General features: G+C 37.8%; 1 protein-coding gene across 11 annotated transcripts in view; it reads left to right on the forward strand.

The window, feature by feature from the left end:
- Positions 1-20902, forward strand: part of LTBP1 (latent transforming growth factor beta binding protein 1) — a 402356-nt gene that overhangs the window by 269800 nt on the left and 111654 nt on the right. For 9 of the 11 annotated variants that reach the window (XM_058683005.1, XM_058683000.1, XM_058683002.1 and 6 more), the window contains 6 exons: positions 1745-1972; positions 4051-4073; positions 7496-7595; positions 8096-8194; positions 19091-19216; positions 20446-20571. In XM_058683005.1, coding sequence (XP_058538988.1) covers positions 1745-1972; positions 4051-4073; positions 7496-7595; positions 8096-8194; positions 19091-19216; positions 20446-20571 — 702 coding nt within the window. The remainder of the gene's footprint in view (positions 1-1744; positions 1973-4050; positions 4074-7495; positions 7596-8095; positions 8195-19090; positions 19217-20445; positions 20572-20902) is intronic. The other 2 variants (XM_058683003.1, XM_058683010.1) reach the window with 1 other exon arrangement.

Consider the following 20902-nt stretch of genomic DNA (forward strand, 5'->3'; position numbering starts at 1 on the left):
TTCTCCCTTTGGGATCTGAACTACTGATTATTATAAAATAATAATCCATGAAATAAACTATCTTTGTAATTTATAGACCCATTTCTCTTCAAGTTCGGTTTTAATAGCTTTGTGACTCTTACATGAAGTGTAAATCAAGATGGTGAATAGAACACAGGAAGACTCTTTCATAACATCCAGCAACTAAATTTGAAAATAGCATTAAAGACAAACTTTTTGTACTTAACCAATTTTTGGTTAATTTGGTGATTTTCACAACATTTAGTTCATTAATACTGAAAATATTTGATCAGAAAACATGTCTTCTTCTGGAAACATCTGTTCTTTCAAGTAAGAATTGTATTTCATAGTTAAGTTTAAGAATGAAGTTCTGCCATTTAATGTGTGATCCTTAGAAAAACAATGTTTTAGCAGACTTCAAGGAGTATTTTAGAGTTTCCTTTTTATTGAGAACTAATTTTAGGTCCAGAACATTCAATAGGAGATCTCTTGTTTAGTAGAAGTGAGAAATGACTGACTTTACTTTCAATTTGAAAAGTAGAAATATGAAAGTTGACCATAAGCTCCTTAGTGTCTGGGTTTGGTAACTTGCCTCCAACACCAACACCAAAGGGATTAGGTGGATTTTCCTCCTCAGGCCACACACTGCCTCGCCACCCCCGTCTTTCTCTTTTACTTATTCCTGGAGGTGATGCAGTGGAGGTTAGCAAATCCTATGTGCCCAGTCTACCTTTTTTTTTTTTTTTTTTTTTTTCTGAGTAGACAAGACCACTTTCCTGGCAAGGATAGCAGTCCCAGAGCACAGAACATCGCCTTGTCCTCTGGATAATTAAGCCAGCTGGTCAAAGTCAGGCTGTTGCCCACTCGTCTCTTTTTTTGAAAATAACTCCATTTTCTGACTTGGCATGTTCTGTTGTTCTTGACTTCATTCCATCATCTCTTTAGTGTGTTTTAACTTTGCTGGATTCCTTGTCACTATCCTGAGACTCACTGTTCAAAACCACTTCCCCTTTTCAGTCCTTCTTAACCAACCTCACCATATCAGCTGATATGCTCCATTCTGGCTGAGTCTGTGATTTGGAAACAAGTTATGAAAGATTCCAGCACCTCATTTCCCTGACTAGTGATGTATTTTTCTTTTTTAACCTTCTTGCTAATCATCTAGCTTAGACATTACTGAGTTCCTTGTTAATAACTAATGAAATTACACCAAAGCAGGAGGAAAAGAAGAAAGCCTGGTTTTTGCTGATCTTACACACACACCCCATGATATATATATATAATATATATTAAAATCTTTGATACATAAAAATCTCCTGATATATCACATATATATGTGATATATGATACAGAAAATTACATATATAATATGCATATATAATATCTCCTAATTAGTCACTGATCTATATAATATATATAAATATATGCTTCCTATATGCTGTATATGCCATATATATATATATGTGTGTGTGTGTGTGTATATATATATATATATATATATATATATATATAACTCTGATAAGGAATTAACAGATGGAGAAATACTGAGTAAAACAAAGGGTTGGGTTTTTTCTGTAAATATGCAAGTTTAACAAATTCAAGCATTATGCATCTGTTTTTGAAGTTTTTGAATGTAACTATATTAATGATGGTTTATTTAAAAAATACTCATCATGATATTTTCCTCTGTATAAGTTTGCACTTTTAGATTTTTAAAAGGAATATTTTCCCATCCCAAATCTAGCTGCTTTTAAGGAAATCTGTCCTGGTGGAATGGGTTATACGGTTTCTGGCGTTCATAGACGCAGGCCAATCCATCACCATGTAGGTAAAGGACCTGTATTTGTCAAGCCAAAGAACACTCAACCTGTTGCTAAAAGTACTCATCCTCCACCTCTCCCAGCCAAGGAAGAGCCAGTGGAGGCCCTGACCTTCTCCCGGGAACACGGGCCAGGAGTGGCGGAGCCAGAAGGTGAGAGTGGAAATAGATCATGGACCCAACCGTCTGTCTTGTGTGTGTTTGGTTTCCCTTTTAACACTCTTCTCGAACAGTGTTTTTAACCTCAGTACTATTGGTACTTCAGGATAATTTTCAGTGAGTAAACTCCTTGGCCTCTAACTTTTAGATATGCTACTAGCACCCTCCCCTCCGGTTGTTAGAGCCAGAAACTGTCAAGCCCAGTTTGGCCAAACGTCCCTGCAGGCCAAAATGACCTGTGACTGAGGACCACGGCCATAGGGTAATATGTTCATAGCAGGTAACGATTTTCCAGGGTGATCTCAGGACCTGCTGGGGCCACTTTTTCTTGGTGTTTATTCCTGAAGGGTAATTTAGATCTTTGAGGGAATAGTCATAATTTATTTCTTTGTCTAGAAGGCCATTTAATAAATATTTATTTACTTTGCAAAGTGGAGTCCATGGATTTAAAGAAGTTAAAGCATTGGCTGAGCTTCCAGGAAATAGAGGGCAGCAGGCAATCAGGGATAATGGGAAGTGAAGAAAGACAGGAAAGTCCATTGAAGGGATCTTGGAAATTGCCTCGTGCAGTCCTTCCATTGGCCTTCTGAGAAAACTGAGACCTAGAGAGGGGAGGGACATGGCTTGTCAGATGTCATGTGACGAGTATATAACGGGGCCAACGAGCACAGTTTTCCAAGAAGGCAGGTAAGGCTTTATATTTTAGAAGGAGTCTAGAGACAATTAACTTTGATTGTATCTCTTTATAAAAGCCAGCATGTTCAATACCTTGAGTATCTTTATTATAAAAATTCTCACCCCAGATAGAAGGAATAAAAATTTTAGATTTGTATGACATGTACATTGTCTCTAATGAAGCTTCTGTTGGCTTTTCACAGTTTATTAGGTCAGAATTTAGGAATGGATTTTGTGAGGAGAGAAGGTACCTAGGTTCTAGAGAGAGCTTTCTTCAGGGCTCTGAGTCTTTCTGTGTTCTAGGTCTGTTTCATTTCACTCTTTCACTCTGTTGTACTTCTTTGGCTAGGTAGAGCAGGTAGGACCTCACCTAGATTTGACAGTATTGACCCATTTACTTCTACACAGTAGGGGTCTCCTGGCCACATGTTGGCAACTACTCATCCTTTGCACAGGCAGGAGGAAAATGGCCTCTGGTCCCAGATGCTGCCTCATGACTTTCTTGGTGGGTTAGGCAGGATGGACAGTTAGTTGACTTTTCCAACCACAAGAATAAAGCAGCAGCGATAAGCTATCAGGTACCCTGATTGCTTTGGGGAGTTAAGCATCTACCGAAATTGTACACTTATGTTTATGGAGACACTGATCAGTGAGGAAAAACCCCAGTAATCGTTGATCACAGGCTTGAGGAGTAATACTAAGGACTGATTAATGGGACCTAAGTTTTCTAAATACAAAGACACAACTACTACCTCACAACAATGTCATGATTGTTTAATATGGAATTTGTTCAACATATTAATGTTAATCTCTAATTAGATTTAATTGGCCTGTGATTTCTTTCCTCCTAATTTAGTTAGCTTATCTTACTGGAAGTTCTCTTCAATAAAGATTAGGAGGACAGTACCCATTCTTAGATCTCTTATTGAAATAAGTGGCTTTTTTTTTTAACATAAACATCAGAAAGTATTTTAAACATTATTTACATTAAGGATAAGTATGTGGCCAATTAATGAAAATGTTTGTTTTGTTTTGTGTTTGTGATATGGGATATTCCATAAAAGTCAGATTAGGCATAAAATAATGTGCCAGAAAGTGTTGTTTCCTTTAACTTTTTCAGTTAATGAAGGAGTTGGAAAGAATTTCATCGCATCTACCTGAACTCCTGTAGTTAAGGAATGATATAACATGAATAGTTTTTCTGTTGGTTGTGTGTAAAATTCTCCACAATGACCATAATTCTGCATTTTATTGAGTTTGAGTCTTAATTTTTATTGAGTTTGAGTCTTAATCCTTTTGGGGTGATAGTGGACTTCTATTGCTTTTTAAAAATATAACTGTTATGTGGTAGATTGACTTAAATTGTACTAATGTCCTTCTTTCTTTTCTGGTTTTAGTGGCAACTGCACCCCCTGAGAAGGTAATTTATTCATTGTTTGCAAGTCTTTTTTACCATCAAAATGATTTTCTTTTAGAATATGTATGGATTCTTTTTAGACTTAAATGTAGTAACATGTCCATTATTCATTATTTGGTTTGAGGAAATCTAGCATTCATTCATGAAACATTTATTGAACACCGACTATATAACTGGCACTATCCTGAGTGTTAGGAAAACAATAGAGAACAAATCAGACAAAACTCCTTGTTCTCATGGAACTTAAATTCTAGTAAGAGAAGAAGGTGGGACCAATGGAATCAGAGGATTACACAGAATTCAGATCAACTCATGGCCTGGACTATGGATGGAAAGGTGTTCTGACATGTTTATGCAACTGTGTATTCTCAGAGCACATACATGCTAAGCGAAGTACTTCTTAATTCAGCTAAAATTTAACATGCGTGTTTGATTAAATTAGAATAAGACCAGAACTTACCCTTGTTAGGTAATAATCCAATCCAATACTAGAGTATTGGTTCTTAGAAATTTCCATCCAATATTAGAATATTGGTTCCTAGAAATTTCAGGCAAATATTTAATCAACTTGCTGGGTTTTTTTTTTTTTTGGCATAAAATGGGACTATTAACTGTGAGATTTATTAATAGAAAATATGGAAATTTGCTGCGGGGCGCGTGTGGGGGGTTGGCGCCTGGGTGGCTCAGTCAGTTAAGCATCTGACTTCAGCTCAGGTCACAATCCCCTGATTCGTGACTTCAAGTCCCGCATCAGACTCTCCACTGACACTGTGGATCCTGCTTGGAATTCTATCTCTCTTCCTCCCTATCTCTCTGTCCCTCCCCTACTCTCTCTCTCTCAAAATAAATAAATGAACTAAAAAAATAATTGCTGGATCTAAGTCCTATCTATATAATATTGTTCCCCATCTGAATCTAGCTGTGATTCTTTAATAACATGAAAATTCGATCAGTATTAAATGTTCATACATTTATATATCACTCAGTTGACAAGAATGCAGTATTAGAATTTAGAGAACGTGAACACATATATAAATTATTATAAATAATTTTAAAAACCTTTAGCTTATAAACATGGGACAGAATAACTTTAAATGCTCTAACATAAGTGCTGAAAGAATCCAGACAAGGAGAAAGTAGGATTTTGGAGTGATAGCACCCAAGAAAGAAGAATGTTGTTATATTGACCCGAGAAGAGGGACAACACATAGGCATATTTGATATGCACATTTGCAACTCCCAGATAGGGTCTCTAAAGGTCAGTGTACAGTCATTTGCATGTTGTTGATTTTGAATTCAGTTCTGGTAGATACGCGGAAGGAATCATTCACTGCGTGAGCAGAGGAGCCAGCTCCCTGATAACCTCATCTTATTGAATAATCGCTGTTTTCTGTGCTGTTGATAATTGAGTGTATGGTAACTCTCCTGAAGGGTCTTAAAGAGGGCCTCAATGTTTTCTTGTATACGTACACTGTAATTTTTTTGGAGACGCGCCAGTGGGAAACATGCAGTCCTAGTCTTTGTGGTCTTGGCTTCTTGCAGAGGTCCCATGATGTTGAAGATTGATGAAGAGAAAGTGGGGTCGCCCAGGGGTGGGAAATGATATGCACAAAGGTGCAGTGGAGGGGACGGCAGGAGGTCAGTTAGGGGAGCCTGAGAGGCATGTTAGGAAGAGAATTTGGGGCTGCTTTGGAAAGCTTGGAATCCGAACCGTAGTTGTAATCCGTGGTGGATTACCTTGCTCTCCTCTCTCAGACTCTACTTGTCAAGGGGAGAACTGGCATTGGTTAGAAAGTCTGCTGCCCTGTGCCACTGGGGGAAATTCTGTCTGCAAGTTGCAGGAGTGCATAAACAGCTGACTGTGGTCTGCTCCTTGTTGGCATAGGCCATGAGCTGCAGGGAATGGGGAACTATGGAGACTGATTGAGGTCACATTTACTAGGTAATAGAAAATTAGTCTGTATTCTTAAGCAGAAGAGAAAATGTGGGAAAAGGTAGTTCAGTGTTTGTTATTTCTAGAAGATGAATTGCCCCAGGATTAACTGAGACAGGAAGACAGGGAGCTTAAGGGACCAATTAGATTACTACAGTAAGCATGATGAGAGAGAGTCTGGACTGCAGCAGTGGGCACAGTGGGTATGGAAAGATGAACAAATATAATAGGCAGTGCAGATGGGCAGGGCTTGGAAGGAGGAATGAGACAGACAGCGAGGATTGCAAAGTGACTTTAAACCTGGATGGTTTAATGGCTGTGACATAGCATAGAAATAGACACCTTGGATTGAGAGCCTGAATGGTTTTGGAGGGGATGGATTTGAGGTCCTGGTGGGATATCTAAACGGAGTTAGATAAACACTCATGCCGACAAAATAAGATCTTTGATGAGCTACTCAGGCAGGATATCTAGGTTATAAAAAGCAGAGGAGATAACTGAAGTTAAGAGAGCAGTTAAAAGGGAAGCAGACTAGGGGAGTGCGCTTTCTGGAAGATGGCAGAGGGAGGGAGCGAGGGAGGGGATGCACAGGGCAGCTGTGACCAAGTCACCTGATGAATACTTATAAGGAAGTGAAGGCGTGGGCCCACCGACCCCGCACTGCTGTCCCTATTGGCCTGATGGGTCTGTCTGCAGTAGCCTGAGCAGCTGTAACTGGAAGCTGAGCCACAGGCGTCAGTCTGTTTCTTCACCTCCGGTCTGGAGGACAGCAGTGGGCAACAGGCCGCATATGGAAGTCCCCGGTGCTCCTCCAGGTCCCCGTTTTCCTGATGCTCTGCCCGCCTATCACTATGCTGAGAGCTGGAGGTGCAGAGTTACTAGCTGCGAGTTAATGACACGAGTACTGTACCCATTATGCAACCTGCAAAGCGTGGCTGGCCATCTTCCCAAGGCAGAGCCACATGTCAGTGAGATGACGGTTTAGTTGTCTGTTGAGGTTTATTGTGCCTTGTGTGAGACCAGATGTGGTTCCCCGAGCCAAGGCATGTAAGATGCCTGAGGGGACCTTTTGCTTTGGGCCCTGGGAAGTGGGTGAGGATGTATGGATGGATCAGCATTGCTGGGGCAACCAAAGACTTGCTAGAGTAGCGGGCATAGCTACAGTTCATACATGTATTTTTTTCACACAATTGCACACTTTTTTTGTCCAATGTCCTGTGATATTTGTTGCCTTTCTAAGAGTAGAACTAAATATAGTAATATGTGAAAAATAAAAATAATTCTTATTTTTAGTTCTTTTCTTTCTTTCTTTCTCTCTCTCTCTCTTTCTTTCTTTCTTTCTTTTTTTCTTTTTCTTTTTCTTTTTCTTTTTCTTTTTCTTTTTCTTTTTCTTTTTCTTTTTCTTTTTCTTTTTCTTTTTCTTTTTCTTTTTCTTTTTCTTTTTCTTTTTCTTTTTCTTTTTCTTTTTCTTTTTCTTAATACATCCACCCAGGAAATACCTTCATTGGATCAAGAGAAAACCAAACTTGAGCCTGGGCAACCCCAGCTCTCTCCAGGCATCTCAACGATTCACCTGCATCCACAGTTTCCAGGTAACCTCTGTTGATCTGTGCAATTTGTAAGAGTACTTGGGATAAAAAAGTGAGATAAAAATTCTTTTGTCTTTGATTTTAAACTATAATAAATCATTAGAACTCATAAATGATGTGCAGTGTGAGACGTATACTTAAGTATGTTAATATACTCATAATATCAGTGTGAGGATGGTCTTGTAAGTTTTATAATGGTAAGAGGAAGATAAGTTTTTCCAGTATTTTCTGTGGCCAAGAGTAGCTCTATATGTGGAGCGTTATTGAGGGTCATCGTTTGATGGGTCATTTTTCTTGGCTTTTGAATTGTTCACATATATTCTTGCTACATGTTGAAAGCGGGGCTATGTATTAATACCATGAGCTTTAGGGATCGGTCTCAGTTCTTAATTATCCAAGCACTACTGTGGTATGTTATGAGACTAAATTATGCTTGCGTTTTGATATAGGATCTCGGTGCACCTAACAGGCTTTAATTTTTTCATCCCTCCTTCCTCATATAGTGGTGATTGAAAAAACGTCACCTCCTGTGCCTGTGGAAGTAGCTCCTGAGGCTTCTACATCAAGTGCCAGCCAAGTGATTGCACCTACTCAAGTAACGGGTAGGTGTGCTGTTCCTTATGTTACATAGCCTGTGCAGGAGATGTGGGTCTGAGCCTCCTTTTAAATGGGGTATCAAAATTATGTCAAATGTATGAAGTTGCTCATGGCAGCATTAGTCATCATAGCAAATATTTGGAAATAATCTAAATACTGTTAAAAAGGAGGAATCTTTAAATAAATTTTGGTACACATAAACAGTGAAATATCCCATAGCTATTAATGTTTTTTTTTTTTTTAATTTTTTTCAACTTATTTATTTGGAAAGTGGGAGAGGGGCAAAGAGAGAGGGAGAGAGAATCCTGAGCAGGTCCACACTGTCATTGCAGAGCCCGATGTGGGGCTTGAACTCACAAACCACCAGATCGTGACCTGAGCCAAAATTAAGAGTCAAACGCTCAACCGACTGAGCCACCTGGGTGCTCCGGCTATTAATGTTTTAAAAGAATATTTAATGTTATAAAGAGATGCCTGTGGCATAATAAGAAATACAGAACACAGTATGATTCTGACTTTATTTTTTAAATGTTTACAAACACAGAAAAAGATACAAAAAGCACATCAAAGTGCTCAACCATCACCAGTTACTGGGATCGTGGGTCATCTGTTCTTCCATGTATTTTTATGTATTTTCAAAATTCTTTATAATAACTTGAATCACTAGTAAACATTATAAAAATTTATAATGTGAAACAGATCAACAGCATATATGTTAATACCCTTAATGTAAAGCGAGCTCTTACAAATCAGCAATAAAAAATAATAGAAAAGTGGGGAAATAATATAATCAGATAATTTATAGAAAAAAAATTACCAAGAAACATATAATAGGGAATGTCAACTAGTAATCAAATAAATGCAAATTAAAAGAATTATCAAAATAGCATTTAATTTTTACTAGAGTAAAATTGAGGTCAGGGGCGCCTGGGTGGCTCAGTCGATTAAGCGTCTGACTTTGGCTCAGGTCATGATCTCGCGGTTTGTGAGCTTGAGCCCCGCATCAGGTTCTGTGCTGACAGCTCAGCATGGAGCCTGCTTCAGATTCTGGGTCTCCCTGTCTCTCTGCCCCTCCCCTGCTCACACTCTGTCTCTCAAAAATAAATAAACATTAAAAATTAAAAATATATATATTTTTAAAAATTGAGGTAAAACACATGGCTGAAAGAAATGTAAACTGGTTTAACTCTTCTAGAAAGCACAGACTGGCAAAATGTATAAGAGACTCTTAAATACAGAGAACAAACAGGGTTGCTGGTGGGGAGGTGGGTGAGGGGGAATGGGTTAAATGGGGGATGGGCATTAAGGAGGGCACTTATTGGGATGAGCACTGGGTGTTACATGTAAGTGATGAATCACTAACTTCTATTCTTGAAACGATTACTGCACTATATGTTAACTAGCTCGGATTTAAATCAAATTAAGAAAAAAAAGAATTTTAAAAAAGTTCAGAACTTTTGACCCAGTAATCTTATGTTAAAATATCTAGTGTGAGGAAATAATGTCCCCAAAGACTGAGACAATGATTTATATGAATGGATACTTACCACAGCATCAGGTATAATAGAGAAAAAGTGGAAATAATCTAAACATTTAACTATAGGGAAATAGATAATTATGTTACATCTATACATTGGAACATTATGCTGCCATCACATACAGTATTTTTGAAGTATTTTTATTAAAATCTAGCAGAAAATGGTCACAATACTGTTAAACACAAAATGAAGTATGGAAAAATGAAGGAAAGAGCACTTTGCCAATTATATAAAAAAGACTTCCATATTGAGAACATACTGGAAGAAAATATGCTAGATATTAGCAGTGGTTATTTTTATAGTAGGATCCAAGAGGTTTGGGTGTTGTAGAATATTTTCTGTTTTCCATATACTCTATAGTGGACAAATATTTTTATATAGTCAGAAAAAGATCGCTAAAATGCGTCACGCCAGGTCATCCTGAGGTCAGGATGAGGTTGGCAGGGTGTAACAAGAGAAGCTAATAGAGGAAGGAGTGTGCAGCCTCTCTTAAGATCATCCTTCCTCAGAAACATGACACGAATGAATTTGCAAGTAAAAATTGTACTTCGTGTGTTAAGTAGATGAATTATAGTGAGCATTTCACAGTGCCTGCATATATCAAAGCATCAAGTTATAATCTTATATATATAAGGGTTTTGTGTTAAAAACGATGGTACAATTATATAAAATAGATATAATTTTTGTATTAAAAACTTTGGTCCATTTTCTCAAAAATGTGGATGTGAGTTCTCTTAGATATTTGAATTCAGACATCAGACTGAAAAGTGTTTTTAAAAAGCACCTTTGGGGGCGCCTGCGTGGCTCCTTAGGTTAAGCGTCTGACTGCAGCTCGGGTCACAATCTCACTGTTCATGAGTTCAAGCCCCGCTATCAGTGTGGAGCCCTCTTCGGATCTTCTGTCTGCCTGTCTCTCTGCCTCTCGCGACGTGCTCGTGCTCATTTTCTCTCTCTCTCTCTCCCTCTCTCTTTCTTCCTCCCTCTCTCTCTCTCTCTGTATCTCAAAAATAGACATTAAAATATATTTTTTTAAAAGTAAAAAAAAAAAAAATAAGCATCTTTGTGTCCGAGGATGAAATGCACTTCACAGAGATGTGCAGTCACATCAGGGTCTGCAGTGCATTTTTCTGTCGTTCAAGGCACCTGCACCCGGAGCCACAGCCTTGTCCACTTACTGGATGCCAACTGCTTTTTGCTTTTCCTCTTCATACTGAGTTAAGTTGTAGAGAAATAACAGCTCTTCTAATCACTTCTAGAATGATAAAATGAAGTGATAGTGTTGTTTTTTTTTTTTTTTAAATGGCCATGGCTAAAACAGTTACTCTATTCTGAAGTTATTTATGTGTCTGCTCACTTTATTAAACACATCAATAAGAGACTGCACCTTGGCACATCTTGGTCAACAAGGATCTTTTCACTGTTGATCTCATTATTAAAAAGGAAAATTGCAGTGTGACAATACATGAACAATTCACTAGGTCCAAATACTGTGTTTCTATATTTGTATTTTCCCATGTGAACATACAGCTTTGTGCCTTTTTAACAATGGCTGACTTCAATGGATAGACTTCTTGCAAACTAGCTCTGCAGAGGTTAAGTCTGGCTAGATAAATGTAGTTTCGTCATTTAAATGCAGCTGTGTGAGGAATAACAAATTGAAGTTACTTAGCTTCAACTGAACTACAGAGCTGGTTTAAAAAAAAAATGAAAGTAGCTGTGCTTTAAGAAGTTGTTAGAAGACAGCTTAATTTGAGTTTGGCAGAGATACAGGCCTGACATCTGCTATCACATGTTTGAAGCATGAATATTTCCTTCCAGGAAAAAAATGATGTTAAAATTTTATGCAACATTTGTAGGTGTTCCTACTTCCTATAGTAGAAGAATCTTTCTGAAACAGCCCATGGGGAGAATATTAGAGCATTTGAATTAAAATGGCTTGCAACTTTAGAGCTACACTGTAATCTGTAATCTACACTAGAACAAGAAGACTGTTTTGTATCAATTTTAATTTAAATCAAACTATAGATGTTCCCATTGGCTTTATGTGAGAGCCAGACACATAGATTGAGGGAGCAATCTGATCAGTTCTGTCAGGAGTATTATACAATGGCTCTTTCCCCTAAAACACAGAGGAGGTAACTCATGTTTGTCACTATTTATTAGTTTGTCTCATAAGTTGAAGAAAGGAATAGAATAATACGTAGGAGTCTAAAATAAATAAAATCAGCTTCATATGGCTTAGTGATGATACATTTGTGATTGTGAAATTAGAAGTAGCCTTTTCAGATTTCTTCAGACACACTTTGACATGTAATAAAGTGAGCCACATACTTGCAAGAAATAAGTGTGATATTTTCCACTCTTAACAGCTGATTTGGTGGCTTGCAACATTACTGGTATACTGTTTCCAAATAAATTATACATTTCAGCATATAAATTCTTGATTTAACATAGTGTCTTAATAGCTCAAGGATAGGTTAGAAAATCAAACCTCTGGCAAATATCTACAAAGTGGAAACATCTGTTTCAATTGTTGTGGGACAGTTTATGCTCATTGTGGGGCAGTTAGGAAGCCAGGGCATTTTTGTAAACCTTTCCATGAGCTAACATTTGATGCCTTCCTCCTACTCTTCCCAAACTTCCTCCGTAGCCCTTGCATACCAGCCAGAAATTATTCTTTTGACTTCCATGACTGCTTTGTGGAGACCTTTGTAATTATCGTGGCCCAAACATTATAAAAACTATTGGCTCATCAGATCTTTTCCAGAACTCAGAACTGACCCCTTTAAAAAAAACGTTTGTCCCTAAAGCGTATTACTGGTGTCATTACAGCTTCTATAAACTATGTATGCTGTTGGAAAATGAACTCCTTTTTTTCATGTAACATCATCATGCTTTAATATCTCCAGGATTTATTTATTTATTTACTTACTTACTTGAGTAATCATATGATGAGGAAAAACATGCAAGATCAACATACTCATTTTCATATTTTGCCAAAAAAACTTTATTTTTCGTTTAATTAAAAAAAATAATAAAGATACCAAACTCCTAAATCCACTGTTGGCCTTGGTGGTGGGATAAATAGAGTATTTGGTTTTTCCTTGGCTTTTGGTCATAGCTCTTTTTCCAAGATTCTAAATGGAATTCTAGTGAAAGAAGCAGAATATGGTTCTTGACTTGGAGAAAGTGAAGTTGCTTCAGAGGCACTTATAGTAGAGAAGGATCAGGTGGTCCTGAGGACCCGGGGGCATGTGATGGGTGTTAGCGAAGAGTCTCCTGGGAAGAATCTCTTGATCTCTCTGGGAAGCCAAACTGGCTAAAGAAGGCAAGACCTTTTCATTAGCCTAGAGTACCCCAGAGACCAATAATTAGTGCTGCCTGTGTGAGGCTTTGCCGTAATTCTTATGCTTATGTCTACATACAGGCTGCTCAAAGAACTGTATGTTTCAACAGAAACTGCTTCATTCTGTGGGAAGAGGGTCACATATCTAAGTGTGAGTGACCTCTTGGAAAAATAAAAAGACCTGTCTTTTGTCTTCAGAAAAATGGAAAAATTAGAAGAACTTGCCAGTTGGTTTTCAAGACGGCCTTTTGGTATAACAGTGCTTGCTAGAGAATGAAAATCTCATAAGAGGGGAAAGCATGGGAAGAGGTAGTTAGGAGACTTGTGTTAAAAGTTCTAAGGTGTTTTGGAGGTGTTCTGACTCTTTGTTTGGAAGGGTGGAGTCCTGCTTAGCACATGGGCGGAAGGGAGCTCTGAGGCCGCACTGATGAAAGTTGCATTAATTCATTGCTTGTATTAAAAAATGGGACAAACAGGGTAGAAATCAAATACATTTTAGTAAATATCCCTCCACTCCTTTGATGTATCTCTTAGTACCCTCTAGTGGTGTCAGAGTAACATTTTCTTATATATGTTAGTGTCCTGCCAGCTGGGACCAACACTATCAAGCTGTGTCTCTATATAGTTTATCTATGAGGTAATCAGCTAAAGATTCTCAAACATGCCTCATAAATATCCTCAGAGCCTCTATTTTAGATTCTACAGTGGAAGAAAGGCCATTTCTAAGGTTTCATTTCCTAAGACTAAAGAGTATAATTCTTAAGTATTTCTCTTGTTTTAGAGCTGTCAGAAGAAACAGTTTAAATATATTGGGACACCGTGGCACAGGAATGTATCGTATTTGAATTAAACATCACATACTTTTAATGGTTTTTGGTCGCACTTATAAAAATTCCATTCTAAAGCTGTGCTTGAAAAGTTACAAATATTCGGTTATCAACAAATTGGTGTGTGTGGGCTTTGGGACACTGAGTTCTGCTCAAGCATTATATGAAAACCCCAGATTTATAGCCTTTGAACTTGTTCTGAATCCTTGTCCCTAATATATTAACTCATCTTCTAACTTTTCTCTTTGCAAACTGATCAATATGTCTCTTGTTTTAAGAAAATAGCAAAGTAGACTCTAAAGGAAGATTAGTCATTACAAAGAAAATCGAGAGAAGTAAATACCAGTAATTTTCAGAGCAGGCATCTACCTACAGTATGGAATAGAGGGTTAGAGATGTGATTTTCACACTGTTCTTCTAAAGAATTCCTATCATAGAGAAAAAAAAATCTTACCTGAGTATCTAGGGTTATAATCAGGAGAAGGTGACCTTTTCCTTTCAGATTTTTGTGGCATAGAAAGGATAATTTAAAAAAAATTTTTTTAAATGTTTTTCATTTTTGAGAGAGAGGGAGAGAGAGACAGAGCATGAGTTGGGGAGGGGCAGAGAAAGAGGGAGACACAGAATCTGAAGCAGGCTCCAGGCTGTGAGCTGTCAGCACAGAGCCCAATGCAGGGCTCAAATTCATGAACCATGAGATCATGACCTGAGCTGAAGTCAGTCGCTTAACTGACTGGGCCATCCAGGTGCCCCAAGAAAGGATAATTTTTGTTAAGGAAGGCTTCGGATTATAAAAGTAATTCAAATGCTCATTGTAGAAATTTTGAAAAATGCAGAAAAATCTAAAGAAAATACCAATCCCCATAATCATAACCTGAGATTTATTTTCTTGTCTTTTGTGTAGTTTATAATTTAGATCATATTCTATATTTGTAACCAATTATATCTTTTAACGAATAAACATTTTCCTATCATGCCAGTGATTATATAATTATGCTATATATGTTTTATAATTCATTTTTTGTATACTGCCACTTAAGTTTAAGCCATCATGTTAATCACTAATGTTTTTAGCCTTCTGGGTTACTTTATTTTTTCCATAATTTTACATTATACGGACTAAAGCACTCTATTTTTCTGATAGTGAATTAATTAGCACATGTGGGGTCACGAAAGGTATAAGTAGTTTGTAAATGCGATGTGTGCCATCCAAGTAGATACCGCAGGTCTGTATTCATATGCTTCCTTGTAAAGTCCAGGGACTTTCCAGATGATTTGCACCAATTGTCTCAAAGTCACAGCATAGTGCCTAACACTTGATGAAAAATGAAGAATGTCGTTTGGGTTTTGGAAAGCTACCACAGCCGCAGCCCGCAGCCCTCGTTTAGGTCATTTCCATAGTGTTTGTTAATGCTCTGATGGTCACATCCTCCTGCAGAATGCATGGTAGGTTATTGGTAATGGTAGCACACCTGTTTCTCATCTCAAACCAAAGATGCTTCCAACAAGGCGGTTGATGTAGCTTACCCTGCCTGAGACCACTGTCTTCTCACACTGGACTGCATGGGCTCCTGGCAGCATGCATTTTAAGCCTTGTTGACTTTGTGTTGACAATGAGGTAATAGCCCAGGACAGCCTTGTTTTAATGTGCAGCTTCTTTGTTACATATTCTTAAATGATTTCCAAAGGAACAACATTTACAATGCTGTTAATAATATAATGGCTAGCTTTTTTTTAATACATAAAGGTATTTTGTTAATTCATTTACAATTCACTTTTAAATCTACAAATTAAAAAAATTCAGGTATATGGATTACTTACAAGAATTCTTCCCCCTTATTTCTTTTTTAAATTTTTGCTTATTTGTAAAAATATTTTTTAATTTGATTTAATTTTTTAAGAATTATTTTTAACGTTTATTCATTTTTTGAGAGACAGAGAGAGACAGAGCATGAGTGGGGGAGGAGCAGAGAGAGAGGGAGACACAGAATCCGAAGCAGGCTCCAGGCTCTGAACTGACAGTACAGAGCCCAACGCAGGGCTCAAACTCACAAACCATGAGATGGTGACCTGAGCCAAAGTTGGACACTGAACCAACTGAGCCACCCAGGTGCCCCAAAATTATTTTTTAATTTTAAATATCAGTATAATTAATGTACAGTGTTACATTAGGTATACAATATAGTGATTCATGTATTCTATACATTACTCAGTGCTCCTCATGACAAATGTATCCTTAATCCCCATCTATTTCACCCATGCCCCCACCCACCTCCCCTCTGGTAACCATCAACTTGTTCTCTATAGCTAAGAGTCTGTGTCTTGGTTTGTCTTTTTTTCCCACTTTATTCGTTTGTTTTGTTTCCTCAGTTCCACATATTAGTGAAATCATACTGTATTTGTCTTTCTCTGACTGATTTATTTCGCTTAGCATTATATCCTGTAGATCCATCCATGCCATTGCAGATGGCAAGGTTTCATTCTTTTTTACAGCTGAATAATATGCCATTGTATAAATACCAAATCATCTTTATCCATTCATCTATTGATGGACACTTGGGCTGCCTCCATAGTTTGGCTGTTGTAAATAATGCTGCAATAAACATAGGGGTGCATGTATCCCTTTGAATTAGTATTTTCATATTCTTTGGGTAAATACCCAATAGTGGAATTATTAGATCATATTGTATTTCTGTTTTTAACTTTTTGAGGAACAAAAACACCCTCTCCAACACTTGTCATTTCTTGTGTTGTTGATTTTAGCCATTCTGACAGGTGTGAGGTGATATCTCATTGTGGTTTGATTTGCATTTCCTTGATGATGAGTGATGCTGAACATCTTTTCATGGCCAACAGTCATCTGTAGGTCTTTGAAGAAATGTTTGTTCACGTCATCTACTTATTTTTAATTGGATCATTTGGGTTGTTTTTGGTGTTGAGGTGTATAAAAGCTTTATGTATTTTGGATACTAACCCCTTATCAGGATATATCATTTACAAATGTTTTCTCCCATTCAGTTAGTTGTCTTTTAGTTTTATTGTTTCCTTTGCTGTGTAGAAGGACATGGTCCCAATGGTTTATTTTTGCTTTTATTTCCCTTGACTCGGGGAACATATCTAGAAAACTGTTGCTATGGCCAATGTCAGAGCAATTACTGTTTGTGCTCTCTTGTATGATTTTTATGGTTTCAGGTCTCACTTTTAGGTCTTTAATGGCTTTTATTGAACACGTATAATATGCCAGGCATTGGGCCATGTGCGTTATTTATCTTCTTTGAACCTGGTACTCAAGTTCATGCTCTGATTATTCCCATTTATTTCACCTGCAGAAAAGTGAGGGCTAGCATGCTTGAGTAACTTGCCCCTGTGTTACAGAGCTTAGAAAGGGTAGCCAGATTTGTGTTTTCAGTGTCTAGAAGCCTGGGCTTCTACCAACTAGACTGTCCCTGCCTGACAATGCCATGATACCTTATTACAAAGTTCACTGAAAATAGATCATATAAGGGATGGAATTCCTCTCAGAAGGCCACTTTTGAGTCCTCAGGTAATTAAGGCCATTTTATGTCCTTTTGGTAAGTAAGCACATTTTGATGGCCTTTACCCAACGTAGACTCCCGAGACCCTGTCTCTACCACAGTGTGTACCCACATGGAATGAGGCCAGTCTGCTCAGGCCTTATAGAAGAAGCAGGTCTCAAGCACCAGTCAGTAGGAGCACAAGGGGGAATTTAGCAGAGAAGATTGGGAAGAAGATTCTACTTTATCACTCTAAATATAATGATGTTGAAATTGGCAAATTAAGAGTAAGTTACACCCAGAAGTTTTGCTTTGATTAGGAGTGGTAGATCTTTCTTGGGAACTAATGACAGATTTTGGAGGAGGTTGGACATAGTTGTTAGAAACTGAATTTGGCCTGCTAATGAATAAAAAGTTACTATATATTTTATCAGTAGAACTCACATGTTGGTTCAAAGTCCATCATGTCAAATGAACTGGAATGGGTAGAAACTCCTTGTGGGCCATCTTAGAAGTTGAAAAGATTTGATTGTCTTAAAATTCCCAAGGTGGCCTCTTTTATTATTATTATTTAATGTTTACATATTTTTGAAGGAGACAGAGACAGAGTGCAAGCGGGGGAAGGGCAGGGAGAGAGGGAGACACAGAATCCAAAGCAGGCTCCAGGCTCTGAGCTGTCAGCACACAGCCCGACACAGGGCTCGAACCCATGAGAACTGTGAGATAATGTCCTGAGCTGAAGTCGGACGCTTAACCGACTCAGCCACCCAGGCGCCCCCCAAGGTGGCCTTTTTCTGACTTGCTATCCACTCCAGTTCATGTTGGAAGTTGTTTCATTAGGAATTATTGATGATCTTGGGTGTGACTAACTGAGCAATTATGAAGTAATCAAATGAATTTATACTTGATTTTAGAAGTCACCATACCTTTTTTATTGAACTCAAGTTGACACAATGTTGCATTAGATTCAGGTGTATAGGTTAGTCTTTCGGCAGGTCTGTTTGTTATGCTGTGCTCACCACAAGTGTAGCTACGATCTGTCCCCATACAACACTATTCCAGTACCATGGACTAGGTGCCCTGTGCTGTGCCTTTCATCCCAGTGGCAGCATCATTCCATAAGGAAAGCCTGTACCTCACATTCCACTTGACCCATTTGCCCATCCTCCCCCCATTCTGGCAACCATCAGTTTGTTCTGGGTATTTATAGGTCTGTTTCTGTTTTTTTTTTTATTTCTTTGCTCATTTTTTTTTTTAGATTCCATATGTAAGTGAAATCATGTGGTATTTGTCTTTCTCTGACTTATTTCAGATACTTAGCATTATACCCTCTAGGTACATCCACACTGTCACAAATAGCAAGATCTCACTCTTGTTTATGGCTGAGTAATAGTCCACTGTGTATATATACACCACATCCTCCTTATCTACTCATCTGTCAGTGGACACTTGGGTTGCTTCCATATCTTGGATGTTGTAAACAATGCTGCAAGAAACATATGGGTGCCTGTACCTTTTTGAATGAGTGTTTTTATTTTCTTTAGATAAATGAGAAGTGACCTGGGTCTTCTAATTGCATACCTGACGATAAGCTAATCAGGAAATACACAGGAATGGTTTGCAAGCGACAGTGAAATCTTTGTTGATGTCTTTTTTTTCTCTCTTATTTATTAAGAAATAAATGAATGTACTGTGAACCCTGACATCTGTGGAGCAGGACACTGCATTAACCTGCCTGTGAGGTATACGTGTATATGCTATGAGGGCTACAAGTTCAGTGAGCAACAGAGGAAATGTGTTGGTAAGAGACACTTTTTCATGGATGAAATTATTGAAGATAAAACATTTCCACATTAAGAACATTTTCCCTGTAATTATCATGGGAAATGTTACTGTGTTTAATTTTTAAAAATTTCTGTCCCTGCACTAAAAGAGCTCAAAAAGAGGTTTGTTCATCTCCTGGGTTGCTCTTACCTCCTGGTTCAGTGCTACCTACCTTTCCAAATGTAATACAATTAGATAAAAGGGGGAAAAAGGTAAACTAATTTCCAAAGATTTCTAGGTATAATAATATAATAAAATATATAATATATGAAGTAATAGAAATAACTACCTATAAGCATGTATTTAGCAAAACCAAAATAATACTATATACTGCAATAAAGAATTATATTCATGTAATTGCTCAAAATCTGATTTCTAAAAGCAATTTCTAAACTGAAAATCAGTAGACTAACACAAAGCTATTAATGAATTTACAAATCCAGCCTCTTATACGTGGTTCTTTGGAAAAAAATGTATCTCAGAAAGACGTATGATGGCATTATGGAAATCATTTCAGTGCATTAGCACTAAATTTAATTGCTCTCTTTTTTAGAAAAAGGAAATTCAGCACTAAGAGTTAGAAGGCAAATATAAAGCAACAAGGCATATACCCAGTTAATATGACTTTGATATGCTAAGTGTCCATAAGATGTGTGACTTAACGTTATTTTATTTTGTATATATATATGTGGAGTGGGATGAGGGGAGTATCTACCTGCTCTGTACCATGGCTATTTCTCTTGAATTTGCATACATTGTATGTATTCTGTTTGGAATCGGAGAATATAACAGGGCATTTGAGATGATCTAGTCTAGCTTTGCCCACGTGCACATTGGGAGAGTCCCTTTTACAGTATTTCTGGCACTCTCTGCTGAGCTGGCCTGGGAGTTGCACACGAATTTCAGTGCTTAGGTGATTCCATGTATCAGAGGGGTCCTTCTGTGTTGACCTAAATCTGTCTCTCACAAACACCAATGTGAAGGTTGTAGTTTTAGCTTTTCAAACAATATACCATAAGTGTATTCCCTGTTCCCAGTAACCATCCTTCAAGTATCTGAGGCGTGTGATCATGTCTCCCTTTCCTAGTCTCCTCGGTTATAAGGATGTGGTGCACAGGGAATAGTGTGCTGGTATTTTATGAACAGGGAGACTGAGAATTTCATGCTACATGACACTGATACTTTTATCTGTATTTTTGTTAACAGATATTGATGAATGCACTCAGGTCCAACAGCTCTGTTCCCAGGGACGCTGTGAAAACACCGAGGGAAGTTTCTTGTGTATTTGTCCAGCAGGATTTATGGCCAGTGAGGAGGGTCCTAACTGCATAGGTAATGGCTGTGTTCTTCCTGATGCATAAATTCCCAGATCTGGGTTGTTAGCTCCCCTAAGATCCCATCAATCTTAACTGCTTATTCTGGCAACCCAGAATTTATTACTGAACACCTTTTATGACATAGTCATCTGCTAGACACTGGAGGATATAAATATGGAAGTTTTTTTCTCCAACGCTATGGAATGAAGAGTGTCAAGTGTGTGCAGAGACCCAAGATGTTAAATGTGTTGGGTCCCACATAAATCAAAACCACTCAATTTTGAAACACGTCAAACAAATCAAAGGGATGGTAGTGGGAATCGGTTGTTTGATTCTTGACTTCAAAC

Source organism: Neofelis nebulosa, chromosome 9, assembly GCF_028018385.1.
Source record: "Neofelis nebulosa isolate mNeoNeb1 chromosome 9, mNeoNeb1.pri, whole genome shotgun sequence".
NCBI lineage: Eukaryota > Metazoa > Chordata > Mammalia > Carnivora > Felidae > Neofelis > Neofelis nebulosa.